This window comes from Myotis brandtii, unplaced genomic scaffold (assembly GCF_000412655.1).
Source record: "Myotis brandtii unplaced genomic scaffold, ASM41265v1 scaffold292, whole genome shotgun sequence".
NCBI classification, from domain to species: Eukaryota; Metazoa; Chordata; class Mammalia; order Chiroptera; family Vespertilionidae; genus Myotis; species Myotis brandtii.
The window spans coordinates 666,961-682,902 of NW_005361156.1; the positions used below are offsets into that span (position 1 = coordinate 666,961).

The 15,942-nt window shown below is 55.7% G+C and overlaps 1 protein-coding gene and 1 pseudogene across 3 annotated transcripts; both read right to left on the minus strand.

Annotated features, from left to right (window-relative positions):
• Positions 1-4,112: 4,112 nt before the first annotated feature.
• On the minus strand, positions 4,113-5,595 carry LOC102262908 (annotated as a pseudogene).
• A 2,042-nt stretch (positions 5,596-7,637) lies between these two features.
• On the minus strand, positions 7,638-15,239 carry PRSS27 (protease, serine 27). 3 transcript variants are annotated; one of them, XM_014542210.1, is made up of 6 exons: positions 15,094-15,239; positions 11,369-11,395; positions 10,511-10,673; positions 8,970-9,262; positions 8,450-8,619; positions 7,638-8,063 (listed from the first exon to the last, which is right to left on the minus strand). In XM_014542210.1, the coding sequence occupies exons 1-6, from the start codon at positions 15,143-15,145 to the stop codon at positions 7,770-7,772; spliced, it is 999 nt and encodes a 332-aa protein (XP_014397696.1). In that variant the 5' UTR covers positions 15,146-15,239; the 3' UTR covers positions 7,638-7,769. The 3 variants fall into 3 exon arrangements, with proteins under 3 accessions (XP_014397696.1, XP_005869435.1, XP_014397697.1); XM_005869373.2 differs by having other exon boundaries at positions 8,970-9,241; positions 15,094-15,237; XM_014542211.1 differs by lacking the exon at positions 15,094-15,239 and adding an exon at positions 12,630-12,746.
• Between the last annotated feature and the right edge of the window lie 703 nt (positions 15,240-15,942).

Below are 15,942 nucleotides of genomic sequence, written 5' to 3' on the forward strand. Positions count from 1 at the left end.
AAATGCATGGAAAAGCTCTTGGCGACACTGGGCATGGTTAGTGGCCAGGGTGGAGCTGGGCCGTCCACCTGTCTATTACTGACCAGCCTGGGAATTGGCTAGGGGATGAGTACAGCACATGTCGGGGGACAAGATCATCTTTGAGTGACTTATTTTAAAGCACTGATGCCTCATCAAGTTTAGTGTGCCCACCTGTCTTGTCTCTTACTCTGGCCAGAAACACCAGCTTCAAATTCCTTCACGTCCTTGGGGACTGCGAGCCTCCCACCCCCGATGCCACCCTCCCCGCAGTCGCTCTGGCTCCCACTGGTGGCCGCTGTGTGATAGCTCCTGAGATGCTCTCCACGCTTTAGGGAAATTCCTGTTCCTGTGTCCCCTGGAGAGCTCTGGCTCGCTGAGGCTGGCTAGGATGTCCTCGATCATCAGGTTTTGGAGTCTCCGGCAATCCACACCTCCAGCCTCTCGGGAGTGTCTGTCTTGTTTCCAGGTGTGGGGCCCCTGGCCAGGCTGGGTGGGGACCTGTTCTGCCTGCCCAGGCTGGGGGTAGGAACTGCCTGCCTGGGGGCTGGGCTCGTCCATAGCTCCGTGTACAGCCCGGGCACATGGCAAAGGACTCCAAGTTCTGCTCTGAGGAGTTTGCTTTCTGAACAGACTAAACTTGGCATCACCCAGCTCCCTGATGTCAACAGCAAACCTGCACATGCCTCTAGTTCCCTCTGCCAGGCGGGTACTTGGGAGAGGTTCCAGGGTATATCGGTGTCCCTGTCAAAGTCCTCAGGTTGTCTTCTGTTTAGCCAAGGACTGGAAAGGAAACAGCCATCTAATCTGGGTCCTGAGGTTGATGAGGGAGCCCTGCCCCTCGGTCCTCATCCCCCAAGCATAGCCTGCCTGCCATGGGGGTGTGTGAGGAGGGGCAAGTGACAGCTCTCGGGGCCACCAGCCCTGTAGCTCCAGGAAGCCAGAGGACAGGACAGGAGGGGAAGGCGGGTGCTTGGTGTGTGCAGGCTCCCTTTGAGGATCCCCAGCTGCTGGGCCTCCTGCAGAGCCCATGTCTGGAACCTTCCAGGGCTCTGCACAGGGCAGGCACCAACCCTTGACCCCTTGCTTTGCTCCTCCTCTCCCCTGTGTTTACTTGTGTCCACCCAACAGGTGCTTCTGGCATCTTTCGTCTTGCCCTGAGCTGGTGGCAGTGGCTGGCGGGTGCCCTGTTACCCACCGGTCACTGAGCCCTATAGGGGCAATGAAGAGTCAGCCTATAGGGCAGCTGTTAGTCCCACGGAGCCTGTGGCAGGCCTGCGGGCGCTGAGGCCCAGGTGCGCCTTCAGCGGAAGCAGCTCCACTTCAGCACCTTTGGAGCGAGCTGTGCTTCCCTGAGACAGACTGAAACTCTGACACATGCACAACCCCGGGTGGAAGAGGTGAGTCTCTGGCTTTAGGGGCTTTGCACCCCCTCTTGTTGTCCCTTGCTCCATGCCTCCTGAGCACCTGAGCTCTTGGTGGTGCACAGACCTAGGACTCTGCTCGAGGCACAGTCAGGTATCCTGCTACATCAGAGCCATGGCTGACCTCTGGTCCTTGAGGCTAGAACAGCCGTGGGCAAACTACGGCCCGCGGGCCGGATCCGGCCCGTTTGAAATGAATAAAACTAAAAAAAAAAAAAAGACCGTACCCTTTTATGTAATGATGTTTACTTTGAATTTATATTAGTTCACACCAACACTCCATCCATGCTTTTGTTCCGGCCCTCTGTGGCCCTCGAGTCAAAAAGTTTGCCCACCCTGGGCTAGAAGGTTCTCCAAAGTGTTCTTCCTGCTACTGACCTAGACCTGGTCCTGCCACACCCCGCCTAGCAGATGGCTCCTGAGATACTGCTTGGAGACAGTGGAAAGTTGTGTCAGAGCCACACCCCTGCCAAGGGTGGGAAAGGGGACTGGTGACAGATGGGGGCATGTCTCTCCTTAACCTCCGTTCACAGCACTAAGTGTGCTGTGAACTGTGAAAGGCATGAAATACATCTGCTTTCCCTTTTAATCTCCTGGTCTCTCCAAGAGTATTTGCCCTTCCTCTCCACAGCCCTCTGGTCGAGCATCTGCTCTGGGTCTGGGCGGGAACAGTGTTGGGGGAGCCCAGGGATGGGGGAACTGTGTCCGAGGTCATGTGCTGGCCACCACCTTGGCTGCATCAGGGGCCCCACCTGGGACCCCAGACTCACCCTCCCAGCCCAACTGGGCGTGGTGCCACTGGAGGCTAGGCTGCCCTGCCATCTGTGCCCCTCCTCATTGGCCCCACAGAACCTGACCAGACCCCTGCCCTGTAGTAGATCAGGAGGGGGTGTTAATGGGGGACTCCAGGCCACAAAGAAAGCTGGGACAGCAGGCTGGAGGAGGCAGAGACAGGGTGGCAAGTCCTCTGAGAGGAGCCTGCTCTTCACCCATCTCCAGGCAGTAAGGCTTCATTCTGGCCTCCCACAGAGGCTGCAGAGGGGCTTCCCCCAGAGACCACCTAATCTCCAATCACAGGCCTGAAGCGTCCCTTTTTTAAAAAAATATGTTTTTATTGATTTCAGAGATGATGGGAGAGGGAGGGAGAGAGAGAAACGTCAATGATGAGAGAGATTCATTGATCGGCTGCCTCCTGCACACCCCTGCTGGGGATCGAGTCCGAAACCCGGGCATGTGCTCTGATGGGAATTGAACTGTGACCTCCTGTTTCATAGGTCAATGCTCAACCACTGAGCCATACCAGTTAGGCATGAAGCTTTTTTTTTTTTTTTTTTTGAAGGTGGGGTTTGTTTTTTTATTATAAAAGAAAAAATAATTCCTCAGAATCTTAATAAGTGGAAAGGAATATTTCACACTCAGAACAGACACCAGGATACAAAATTACAAGTGTTTAGCCCCAGTCCTGTCCCCCTCCCCTCTAAGAGCAGACAGGAAGGAGACTGGAAGCAAACAAGCAATTCTGTAAAACAGAGACTTCAAACCCCTGCAAATATGATTAAAATCTAAATTGGTTTTGCTTAAAAAATTTTTTTAATACATCAAAAGGCCTGTTTTAGTGACATGCTAGTTCCCCAGAAAATAACCCAATACCCCCTTGTCAGTAACATACATGCTCAAGTAGACCAGCCAACTCACATTTCTAAACCCCTGTGCATACATGTGTCTTTATAAACCAAAGCCAGGGGGCTCGGTGACTGCGGCTGTTTGCTCCTGTTAGCCGACCCGTGTCCAGAGGGCAGGCAGGGCACAGAGAAACCCTTAAATGGTAGTGAGGGTTTAAGAGCCCCTAACAGCCAACTTTTCAAGCACTACCATCCTCACCCCCCCCTCAAAAGGAGAGCCTTATTTCTAACCAGGCTCCTTGCCTCAAATTTGGCTCCCAGTGACCAGAACGGTTTTTCTCCTTTAGAAAAAGCACACATATCCACACACCCATATATATAATTTTTTTCTCATTTAAATACAAAAACACTACTCTGATTTGTGTTATAAACGGAGGACCAAGCAATGAGAACTTTTTCTTCGAAGGTAGGGCTACCCATTCTGTCCCTTTATGCTGAGCTTACCTTCCAGTGAGGGCACTCAGCCCCAGGCCAGGGAAGCAGGTCACTGCAAAGGGGTCACAGTTGGCAGGTAAGAGGGCATCTTCCTGCCTGCTGCCCCCCACCTTCCCTAATTCTCACTCTAATTAGAAAGCTGGTTATGCTCTAGCTGGTTTGGCTCAGTGGCTAGAGCGTTGGCCTGTGGACTGCAGGATCCCAGGGTCGATTCTGGTCAAGGGCACATGCCCAGGTTGCAGGCTCCATCCCCAGTAGGGGGCGTGCAGGAGGCAGCCGATCAATGATTCTCTCTCATCATTAATGTTTCTATCTCTCTCTTCCTCTTTGAAATTAATTTTAAAAAAGAAGAAGAAAGCTGGTTATAACCTTTTAAGAAATGGAACTTCCCCACAGAAGGGAGTATCTCACCTAACCACAGAGCACGCCCAGCACTCCTACCCCCTCAGCTCCTCAAAGAAGAAGGTCCTCCCCTCCCTTCACAAATACTGTGCTCACTGTCCAGATAGCTACACCTGTAGGACAAACACCTGATTAAGTGAAGCAGTGGTTATGTTTCCCCGCCCCCCTCCCCACTAACACACTAGAAAGCTTCAGTGATAGGGGAAAAAAAGGGTGTGTGTGTGTGTGTGTGAAGAGACTAAGAACTTGACCCCTCTAACCTGGCCAAAGAAAGCAAGAGATTAACTGGGCACGAGGAATAAAAAAAGATTTTTCTATTCTGCCCTGTGAGTTACATTTGTTATGACAATTGAGGGGCGAGAGTGGGAGCGGGATGAAGAAGTGATTGGAAGGGGTTGGACGGCTGCAAGTCTAGTCCACTTAGTTTTTGCACTGGACGGGCTCATCGCCAGTTTCGTTGAGAAGACACGTGTGGATGAGGGCTTCTGACACTGCGAAGCGGTCACAGTTGGCAGAGGGGTGCCGGTCTTCAAAGTACCCCTTCTCCTGGCCCACAGCCTGGGGAATGCGATGCTGGCGCTACGGTTGGCCACGCCGGCGGAGAAGTCGTTAATGTTGGAGGTTTCATTGGATCCAGTTAGCCGCCGGGCATTGTCCCGGCCCCCCTTGGGCTTGTAGGCTCGGATGTGGTACTGGTGCCGCCTGCTCAGCCTCTCGATGGACTCCTCTGTACTTCAGACCGTTCTCTCGCATGGCCTTGGTGCTGAAGTCGGTGTGGCCGTCTGCACCATCCCAGTTTCCAGGATTGGCCTTGGGATCAAAGGTTGCTATCACTCCAAAGTCTTCACACGCTCGGTGCAAGATGAAACGGGCCACCCAGAGATGCTCTCCCATGTCGATTCCTTCACGGGGTCCTATCTGGATTTCCCACCGAGCGGGCACGACCTCAGCATTTGTCCCTGCGATCTTGATGCCAGCGTACAAGCAGGCCCGGTAGTGAGCCCCACAGTATCCCTGCCGTAGCCTCTGTCTGCTCCCACACCGCAGTAGTGCTCATGAGAGTATATTCCTGCTCCATTCCAAACCAGGGACGCTGATTGCTCATCATGTCCATTATCCGTTTGCAGGTATATCTTAAATTAAATTGGTCTCTGCATGTTTGCGGTTGTACTTTACGACTTCACAGAACACCAGCTTGTTGGGGTCCTTGCGGAAAGGGTCCTGAAATATGGCAGCAGGAACGAGATACATGTCACTGTTGGAGCCTTCAGACTGCATAGTACTAGAGCCATCAAAATTCCACTCGGGCGACTCTTCTATACTCTTGGGCTCACTGTCCAGGGTCCGGGTCTTGCATCGCAGTCCTCCAGTACCGTCAATCCAGATGTACACAGCTTGGACTTTATCTCCCTGAGGCAGGGACACGTACATCTGCTTGATGCCTTTGTTCAGTAGGAACTCGCCGAGGTGGACATGGTGGAAGTTGTTCTGGGGGGCGAGCAGGCAGCAGGAGGGCAGGGAGGGCAGGCCATGAGAGCGAGGTGCAGAGAGGAGAGAGGAAGCTGGGAGTGCTGCTTAGATTAGACGCTCGGCTCTTCTCCCATCCTCGGCTCTCGGCATGAAGCTTTTTAATACCTCCAGAACAGGGGCTGGGGGGGCGGGGTCAGCCAGGCCTTTCTCCAAGGCTGCGGGACCCAGGTCCGACCCTGGTCCCAGCCAGGATGACCCAGAACTTGTTCCTATGGCTGCCCTCAGGATACCCATAGCCTGGGCCTTGGTGTACCTGCTGGCCCCTGAGGGACTGAGAGCCCATCTCTGGTCTAGAGAAGGAGTGTAGCAGACAGTCCAGTCCCCAGAGGGCCACAGAGCAGCCAGCAGGGGAGTGGGGCCACCATGAGCCTCTGCCAGTTGCACCTTTTGGTCCTTCCTGCCTGCAGGCAGGGGTGTGCCCGGCAAAGTGGAACACAGAGAGGAATTAAGTATTTGTTCCCACTCTGTCCCCAGGCACAGTTCACAGCAGGTGCTTGCTAAGTTCTTATTCATGCATTCCATAAACATCCAGGCCTGCTTTCTTCATGGCACCAGGTGGGAAGCTCCGCCTGTGTATACACAGGTGTGTGCATGGGCTTGCATATGTGTGGGTGTTTCTGTGTGCATGGGTGTGTGCATGTTATGTACTAGTGAGCATATGTTCATGAATGTGAACACCTGTGAGTGAAGGCATGGGTGTGCGCACATGTCTGCATGAATGTGTATATGTGGTGTGCTAGGGAGTGTGTGCATGGGTATGTGGTTATATGTGTGTGCAAGGCCTTCCTAGGAGTCTCATCCAGTTCATTATTGCTAAACATGGCAGGTAAGCCCAGGTGCCTTTTTTTTAAAATGTTTTTATTGATTTTTAGAGAGAGAGAAAGGGAGAGGGATAGAGAGATAGAAACATCGATGAAAGAGAAACATCTTTAATCAGGGCTGCCTCCTGCAAGTCCCCCACTGGGAATCGAGCCCACAACCCAGGCATGTGCCCTCAGCCGGAATCGAACCTGGGACCCTTCAGTCTGCAGGCTGACGCTCTATCCACTGAGCCAAGCCGGCCAGGGCAGCCCAGGTACCTTTTGAGAGTCAGTCTACATGTGGGGGAGAGCTGACCATGGCCACAGAAGAGGCCTGCTGTGGACCTGTTTGAACCAGCCTGCGAACCTAACGTTGCCCCATGGGAAACATGCCATCATGGCAGGGCCTGAGCACCCTGCGGGCCAGAGCTCCAGAGACCTATTTGTGCTGGATTCCTGGTACTGACAAGCTGCAACAGGGTGCACTGAGAAGGAGGGGCAGGTCTTCTGGCCGCCTGACCTGGCCTGCTGAAACTGCAGTTCCGGGATGATCCGATGGATCCAGTCATAATGGGAGGTAACCCGGATGTAGACGCCTGGGCGGTTCTGGCGGGCACAACCCTCACCCCAGCTGACCACCCCAGCCTGTAGCCACAACTGGCCCACCAGGCACATCTGAGGGCCCCCTGAGTCTCCCAGTGGATATGGCCCCAAATCCAGCCTCCTCCCTGCAGCTTTGGACTCAGCAGGGGGTAGGTGGAGGCTGAAGGAGAGGTGGAGGAAAGGAGCTGTGGGTCAAGGGGAACCTGGGAAACAGGGAGTCCCTGGAGGGGCCCCTGCTTACTCCCCACTGAAGTGGGAAAGTATCGTTGTGGGGGCATCATCCCTGATGTTATTTGAAGAAAGTCCTGGGGTGATTCAGAAATAGAAAGTGGGGGCTGTGATTCCCCCATCTCCCACAAAACCCTCTTCCTTCAGGCCCCTCTGCCAGGCCCCCATTCTTTCTGCGGGTTTGGTCGCTGCCCCTAGTGTCCAGCCCAGGGTGCCGTGGGGCAGCACTTAACGGTGAGGGTGGCTGTTGGCAAGGACGATGAGGCAGGCAGGGGTGGGAGCAGGGAAGCTGCCTGTGAGGGGATCTTGGGAGCAGGTGTCACCGGACCCTGAGGACCTGGGCTCCAGTGAGCCAGCCTCCAGTGGGCCTGCCGCAGCTCCCTTCTCACTGGGAGCCTTGCCCTCCACACACCCCCACCCGGTGCTGCCCCCAACTCACACTCCTCAGTGCACCTCCCCATCAGGTGCCCCTCCACTCCCCTCTTGCCCGAAGGGCCCATACCTGGCAGCTGGAACTGAGGTTAGGTTTTTATTGGAGGGTGAACATAAATAAAAATAACAGGCATTTGAAAGAAGAGAGAAACAGCTATTTACAAATGTACATGTGGGCTCCGGCAGCTACACTCGCCTACCTGCCTGAGCAGGGCTCAGAAGCAGGTGAGTAGGGCCATGAGGACCAGGAGGACAGTGTGGGCCGCCACGCAGGGTGCAAAGTTTTGAGCTCGGGGCTGCTGGACCCGGGGCCCCCGCTTCTGGCCGCCCGACCTGGCATGCCGAAACTGCAGTTCCGGGATGATCCGATGGATCCAGTTATAATGGGAGGTAACCCGGATGTAGACACCTGGGCGGTTCCGGCGGGCACAGCCCTCACCCCAGCTGATCACTCCAGCCTGTAGCCACAGCTGGTCCACCAGGCACACCAGGGGGCCTCCTGAGTCACCCTGCAGGGAAAGCAGAGGTACCATCAGAAGCCACACGGGCCTGAGAGCCCACAGGTACACAAGCACACGCACCTGCTTTCCTCCCATTGTCCCTCACCTCCCCACTCTAGGAATGTCCCTGCCCAGCTCCCCTCACCCCAGTGGCTGGCCCTTTTTTGGCCTGGGTTGCCCGTTTCTCTAGATCTCCAGTCCACCTGCTCAGAGGGGTGTGTTGAAATTGTATTTTCCTGAGTCCCACTGAGACCTGTTTTTCTCTGCTGACTACACAGCTGTGGTCTGGACCGTGGACCCACCTAGTGGGCCTCCTCGGGCTGGGCTGGCTCTCACCTTGACCTAGGCCTGGGGAGCAGCGCTCAGCCTCCATCACAGCCGATCCCAGCCCCTACCTTGCAGGCGTCCTTCTTGCCCTCAGCGAAGCCAGCACACAGCATGTCGTCCTTGATGGTTTTCAGCTGAAAGCCGGACTCAGCATCTTTGCTGTAGAGTAGGTTACACTTGGGCGTGTCAATGATGGGCACAGCGAGTTTCTGGAGGATTCGAGGGTTAGGCAGGCGGTCTGGGGAGGGGCAAACAGCCTCAACTCAGCAGGCAGTTCTTGAGAGCCACAGCTCCGTCCCTCCCTATTTTGTGCTTGGGTTTAGACCTCTTCTCGCTTAGGGCTTTGTGGAACAGAATTCCTTCCTCCCTTATTCATGCACCAGGCTGGGTTCTGTCTGTCGTCTCCCCACTTTCCCATGGCTCCTCCTGCATCCGCTGCCCCTTTCCCATACCAGCTTCACCCATTTGAGTAGAGATCATGTGTACCAATATCAACAGAAAAAGATTGTTGGTTCAGAGTGGCCCCCACCCTGCCTGGGACCTTCTCTATGGCATGTCCCCCATTCTGTCCCGAACGTGCGGTATTACCTTGCTCACTGGGGCTGCCCCAGCCGGTGGCCCAGCATTCCATGCCCGACTCAAAGATGATCGAGGGGTCAGGCATGCACACAGGGAGGATATAATTGGTGAAGGTCACAGGTGCCTCCAACTCCACCAGGGCCACATCGGCACTGGAGGCCATGCCCTGGTATAGGGGGTTGCTTTCCACCCGCTTCACGCGAGAATATGTGGCATGTGGTCCTGGCTTCACCAGCTGCCGCGCCCCCAGCAGGACCTGGTACAAGGATGTTTCAGAGGTGCTGGTGGGAAAGAGCAGGGAGCTAGTGTGAGGCAGCCCCTCTGAGGTTTCAAAGGGGGAATTGCTGCAGGTTAGATGGAGAAGGGAACAGGAGTACAGTGGGGCCTTGACTTACGAGTGTCCCGACTAACGAGTTTTTTGAGATACCAGCTGTCTCTCGGCTGATTTTTTGCATTGAGTTGACAGAGTAATTTGAGTTAATGAGCTCCTTAACGAGCTCCTTAATGAGCTCGGTCTCGGAACGAATTAAACTCGTAAGTCAAGGCCCCACTGTAGTTAGTTTGTTCCTCTGCTGCCAGACACCTTCCTCCTGCTATCCAGGTCCAGTGCCTGACATCTCTGCACAGAAAAGTAATCTCCAGGGGGACACACATCCGGGTGAGGTGGTTAAGGATGTATTGAGCTAAAGCAGCTTTAAATTCTGATTTTAATACCCAGGTCCACCCCTGGCCAGCTGGGTGACCTTGAGCAATTCACCTATAAAGTTCTCTGTGACTCAGTTTCCTTGGTTGTGAAATGAGGACAGCAAAAGGCTTGCCATGAGGGGTGAAGGAGTTGACTGCCCCCAAGGGAATAGCTGGGGGCCAGTCAACTGGGGGTTGGGCCCAGCCCTTCCCATGAGCCTTGGGCAAGTGAACTACTCCCTCTGAACCTGCATTGCTGAATTTAAGATGCAGAGCTGTGATGAGGCAAGAGCTGAGGTGCTTGGGAAACCCCGAAGGTCAGGGACCAGGTGATTTCACAGTGTAATAGCAGGGATGTGTAGCCTGGCCCTTTGATCAGGAATGACACGGGTGATCTTAGGGTGAGGAGGAGGAAGAGACAATCTACTCCAGTCCTTGGGCTCATCTGTAACCAGAGTCGCAGCCAGGAAAGGGATCTGAGGTGTGTGAGGGGGGATCAGGGCCAGGGCCAGGGCCAGGGCCGGGTCATGGGAGGAGCCTGCCAGCACTTGTAGGGACAGGGCCCCAGTCCTGGCCAAGTACATCACTGGTGAGACCAGCAGTGGACCTCCCGACTTGGGTGCAGGGAGCAAAGGCTGGGAAGCAGAGATTGAACCTGGAAGTTAGTCTCGAAGGGAGGACTGGCCAGAAAGGTGGGTCAGTGCTGGACAGGCGGTAGACACTGTCCAAGGTGCTGAAACCTGACGGGGCATGGGGCTCTGTCAGCAGTGCCCCTGGTGTGGAGAGAGGCAGAGTGGACATAGGCAGTTGATAGTGAGGGAGAGTGTGTGTGTGTGTGTGGGGGGCGGGGAGGGAGGGAGACTTACTTGGAGAAGCAGTGCGCCGCGGTGAGGACCCACCGATTTGTGATGAGGCTGCCCCCACAGAAGTGGCTTCCATTTCGCTGGATGCTGACCTGCCATGGCCACTCGCCCTCCAAGGCATCCTGCCCACCCACCATCCGGTTCAGCATCCTCGGGCGCCCGCAGACTAGGGGAACACAACCAGGGCAGCACTCACTGGGGGTGGGTTCCATCAGCTGATTACCTACCCCAACCCCACATTCCAGCTTCCACTTTCTGCTCAATCCTGGGGCCTCCCTGTCCCTGACCTGCTTGGGGACCTTGGGCAAGTCAGAGACCTGGGCATCAGGTCAGCCTCTGACACAGGCATATCCTTCCAAGCTTTGGGAAAGGACCCCGCCCCCATGGCCTCAAACACCTCACTCATGAGATGGTGACACCATGAGGAGGGTTGAGGTAACACATGTAGAGATCTGACCCCATGACCTGACACAGTGGCTCCTGGAAGCACAGTGTATATTGGGAGGGTCTCATCCAGGGTGGGTGACCCCAAGGGAGTCTGTTATTGTTACAGCAGAATGATCTTCAGGTTCTATCCTTTGCTTCTTTCCTGTCACTTTTTCCTGCCCCATCTCCATGCTTCATGCCTCATGCCCCATCCCCATGCTCCATGCTTTTGTGCCATCTGCAATGTACAGACCTTCTTCCTCTCTGGGCTCCAATTCCATTGAGCCACAACTTTTCCTTACTTTGGGATTCCCTGTGCCCTGCCCTTCCCATTTATTCTGGGTCTCCTTCTGGGTGAGTGTGAGAGCCTCTGGCCAGTCTTGCTGCTCTCAAGCCTACTCCTGCCCCTCCTCCCCGAAAGGTCTTGCTGCTTACCGTTCAATGCTTTGGTCATCTGAGTCCCTGAAAGGGAGAAAAGAGGGGGTCATCAGCCAACTTTGCCAGAACAGTTTCTGCTCCTCCTTTCCCCACTGCTGGTCAGTGTGACCCTCCTTTGCTCCATACCCAGCCCCCTGAGGACTCAGGACAGTCCACAAAGGGACCCAGCAGGAGAGGCCAGGGGCCTCCAACTTTCCCCACAGACCCTCATTCAAGGTCTACAGGCCCAGGCCTATGGGCCAGAGCTTATCTGCAAGGGCAGACAGACTCCTTGCCATACAGGGAGCTAATCAGATTCCAGTGAGGGGGCCACGTCACGGTTTGACTCTCCTGCTTAGAGCAGGATGGCTCCTCTAGTCCCTGAAGAGGTCTCTTCCTCCACACCCCACACACATCCTCGTCTGGAAGCTCTAGGGAGGCTCCAGCCTTAAGTCCTGATGCTGTGGGTCTGCATTTCCCACCTCGGACAGCCTTGAGCTGGGATAAAGGAAGAGTCCCTGAGAGCGGCCTTTGCATTTCAGAGGTCTGGACGTTCTCACACAGTCTGTTCCAAGGAGCATGTCTCCAGTCTAACTTCAATCCCGAGGCTACCGCCCAGCCCACGGCTCTCTCTAGTCTCAGGGGAATAGAGAGAAGCCAGTCAGCGGTCAATGCGGGTTAGTCTTCCCAAGATTCCAGATTCCCAAGAGCTGACCCTTCACTCAGGCATTTTAGCATGCCCTGCAGGTGGAGCCCAAGACCCTCTGCTGGGCCATGGCACCCTGAGGCGGGGGAGGTGGGGGGACAGGTAGAGGAATGAGGTAGAGCTGTTCTTGGGATCCATCTCCCCAGGATCCACTGCCCCTCACATCTCTGGACACAGACACAGGGCCTGCTGCTAGGCCTTTACAGGAACGTCAACCCCAGTCTGGAGACACCAGTCCGGGCAATAGTCTCTTCCACTGCCAGCAACAATGTGGAAATACCTGTCTCGAGATAGATAGATAGATAGATAGAGAGAGAGAGAGAGAGAGAGAGAGATGCCTCCCCCAGCATGTCTGGTTCACTGGGGACAAATCTGACCAGAGCCGGGGTGAGTGGCTCAGGACAGCCCCGCCTCACCTCAACCCTCAGAATTTCTCCTGTGTCTCAACTTCTTTCAGGGCATGGAGGGTGGGGAAGCTGCTACTGAACCTGTCCTCACTCTAATCAGAATGGTAACCAGCCCCATGGAGGTGAGGGACCCCTGGGGCGGGAAGCACAGGGCTGAGCCGCGCACCTCCACGGGGTGCCTAAGGAGGACCCTGTGTTCTTTTTGTGGGACCCCCAGTCTTCCAGCCAGACTCCAAATCCAAGGCATGCACTCCCCAGTGCTGAGGTGTTGGGGTTGGATGATGCAGTGAGCAGGAGGTGGGGAGAGCTATGGATGTGGCAAGAACAGGAGATAGATATGTGGGGGCTGAGAAGGTACAGGCGGGACTGACCATTCTTCAAAGTAGAAAGGGTACCAAACAGAAGTGCCAGGGCAAGAGTGAGACCAGCCTGGTCCAGTGAATGAAACAGGAAGTCTGTCCTGGACATTCTGCTCATGGATTTGTGTTGCAAGGTGCCCTTTGAAAATGCAAATATCCCCTGGGACTGCTGCTCCCTGGAGCTCCCTCATCTTAGCGCCATATAATTTAGTTAGATTCATAACACCTGACCCCCAGCTCTTTCTAAGGCAGTGGTTCTCAACCTTGGCTGCACATTAGAATCACCTGGGAATCTTTTTAAAATCCTGATTTCTGGGCCTCATCCTCCGGAAATTCTGTTTCTTTGTTATGGGGTGGGGCCACCACATTAGTAACAAAGAAACAGAATTTCCGGAGGATGAGGCCCAGAAATCAGGATTTAAAAAAGATTCCCAGGTGATTCTAATGTGCAGCCAAGATTGAGAACCCACTCCTCCCCCCCACCCCGCCCCTCTCACCCCCGAGCCCCATCTACCCACCAGCACTAATGTACTTACAGGCTTGTTTCCTCCCTGTGGGAATTTTTCAGGGCTTTGTCCTGGTTCTCCCCATAGCCATCCCCCTTCCCATCCATGCAGATGGATTCAGGGTCCACTCCCAGGATCAAGTGTGCATGCCGGTGGCCTGGCAGGACCCCTTTGAGGCTTTGCAGACTTCCTCACCCCAACCTAATGCAACTCTGCTTCTCATTCCCACTGAGTCCTCTGGCTTCTGAAGGTTTGCTCACAACACATCCCTTCCTGGAGGCCCTTTACTTCTGGTCTCTATAGCTCCAAATCCTACAGGTCCTACTCCAGATTGAGGCATAGAAGCAATGCCACCTCCTCTGGGCGGCTCTCTTGCTTCACTGGCATTTGGGAAGCCTGGCTGCCTCTCCTGAACTCTCAGTCTTCCCTCCAGGCCTCACAGAGCTCTGCCCACCTTGCTCACCTGGAGGTAGACTTGCTCACCTCACCTATTGGCCCAGGAGCTCCTTGAAGGCCCACATCCAGGGGCTTGAGCCCAGGGAATATAGGGGGACAGAAGGAGAGTGGCTACGGGGGCTGGGCTGACCAGGAAGGGGTGGAGACCTGGGCTCTGCAGGGTGGGGGTCCTGTCAGGGGCTGGGTGAGCTGGCCATGGGGTCAGGCCCCTTGTCCGGGTCCAGGGCCCCCATGCTCCTGCAGCTGGTGGGGGCTTGGCTGGTGGGGATGGCAGCCCCAGGAGGAAGAGCTAGAGGTGGGGGTGAGGAGGGTGTAGAAGAAGTCAGGTCTCTGGTCACAGCTGTTTGTGAGTCAAATGCAGGCCTCTGTTTCTACTGGCATTGACCTTGATTACTCAACCCGGCAGGAGCCATCACTGTGTTAACACCGCCTGACAGAGTTGGGCTACCTCAAAGAATATGGTTACTCTTATGCCAGGAGGCCAGAAGTGGAGGCCTGGGGGGGTCAAGGGAGGCTGGCCCTCCATACCGAAGTGCCACCCTGGTGGGATGCCTGGAGCCATGGCCAAGTTGTGGCCTAGTATGACCCAGCCCGGCCCTGGGAGGTGATGTGAGGACAGGGAAGTGAGGTGGTGGCTGGACTGGCCAGGCCGGCCCAGGAATGCGGGAAGATTTCCCTGGTAGAGAGCAGCCCGCCCCACCAGGAAGGGCCTGGCAGGTGGGGTTCCCTGGCCGGCACCTGCTGACCCTAGCCCATACCCTTCCTCTCAAGTGGGAGTAGGAGCCTGCATCCCTGGCCCTCACTCTTCCCTGGCTCCCCACTGAATCCCCACCAGCTTCCTGGGGCTCCCAGGCTCAGGCGGCAGCTCCACCCTCTGGGGGCCCAGCTGATGGCCATTCAGGGATTTGGAACCCAGGGGCCCTGAGTTCAGGTCCTGTATTCATGCAGCCTGTGTCTTCATATGCAGGATAGGGAGAGGCCAGATGAGAAGAAGCAGAGGCAACAAGCCCAGAGCTTGGCCAGTGAGTGCAGGACACAAGTGGGGGGAGGGGAGCAAAGGCCCTGCCCATGTCGCTGCCTCTTGGGCCTGTGCCTACACCCCCATCCGACCTTCCCCTCTTCACTGCCCCAGGTGGGACATCTGGACTTTCCCACCTGGCTGGGAGGCCCCACCATTAGAGCAGGGGAGGGGGCCATGTGCTGCAGCCCCAGGCCTGGCCAGGGAGTGGGCTTAGCTAGAGCTCCAGGCAGGGCAGAGGAGACCCCTCTGGGAGGGGAGGAATGACTTCCTGCAACACCCAGGACTCACCAAACCGAAGCAGCAGCAGCAGGAGCAGGGCCACAGCTGGCGGCTGCCTCATGATCTCAGGCCTGGCTGGGGCGCCGGTGGGGGACAGCAGTGGCGGGATCTCCGAGAGCACTAGTGTGAGGAACTGGCCTCCATGAAGTGGGGTTTTATGCTGGAGGTGAGTGTCAGCTTGGCTATGCCACCCAACCTGTTGGCCCAGCCTGCCCAGCTCCTATTGGAGGGAAGGAGGCACTCCAGAACCCCAACTCCTCCATGACCTGGCCCTGAACCCCCTGAATCCCAAAAGGCCAAACCCCTCACCCTAACACCTTAGGGTCCTGGAGTAAGGGTGCACCTGTCTCATTTGGGCACTTGTGGCCTGGGTTTTCTGCCTGCCACCCTGAACTGACCACAGGTCTCACACAGGCAAGCTGACTGCAATCCACCCGGGAGAATTTCCCTGTGTCATTCAGTCATTTGTTCATTCATTCATATTTATTGAGCACCTACGATGTACCAGGCATCAGTGAGCCGGAGTCCAGGCTGGGGCTTACATTAATTAATGTGTGTGTGGTGGTGGTGGTGGTGGTGGTGGTGGTGGTGATGGGGGTTGGCAGGGAGAAGTCCAGGTCACCTGTACTTTTGCAACAAGGAACAGCGGGGGAAGGAGTCCAGGTGTGGTTGGGGTGTCCCCACCTGATCCCAGTGCCTCTCACGGGCTCCCCGTCCCAGGAAACTGGGTCCCAGAAGCGCCCACCCAAACGTGTTGTCCCAAACACACCCCAGGGTGGCCCCAGCTCGCATTCGCGGGGCTGCACCCTCCTCTCCGACTACGGGGGACCGGGTTGGGGGGCGGGGAGGCTTCCTGGA

Excerpts from the sequence above, each read along its gene's own strand:
- PRSS27 (XM_014542210.1), bottom strand. The coding sequence starts at position 15,145 with ATGAGGCAGCCGCCAGCTGTGGCCCTGCTCCTGCTGCTGCTGCTTCGG. Across the intron at positions 11,396-15,093 it reads GCTGCTGCTGCTTCGGTTTG|GGACTCAGATGACCAAAGCA; the intron begins GTGAGTCCTGGG and ends TCTCCCTTTCAG. Across the intron at positions 8,064-8,449 it reads GCAAGAAGGACGCCTGCAAG|GGTGACTCAGGAGGCCCCCT; the intron begins GTAGGGGCTGGG and ends CTTTCCCTGCAG.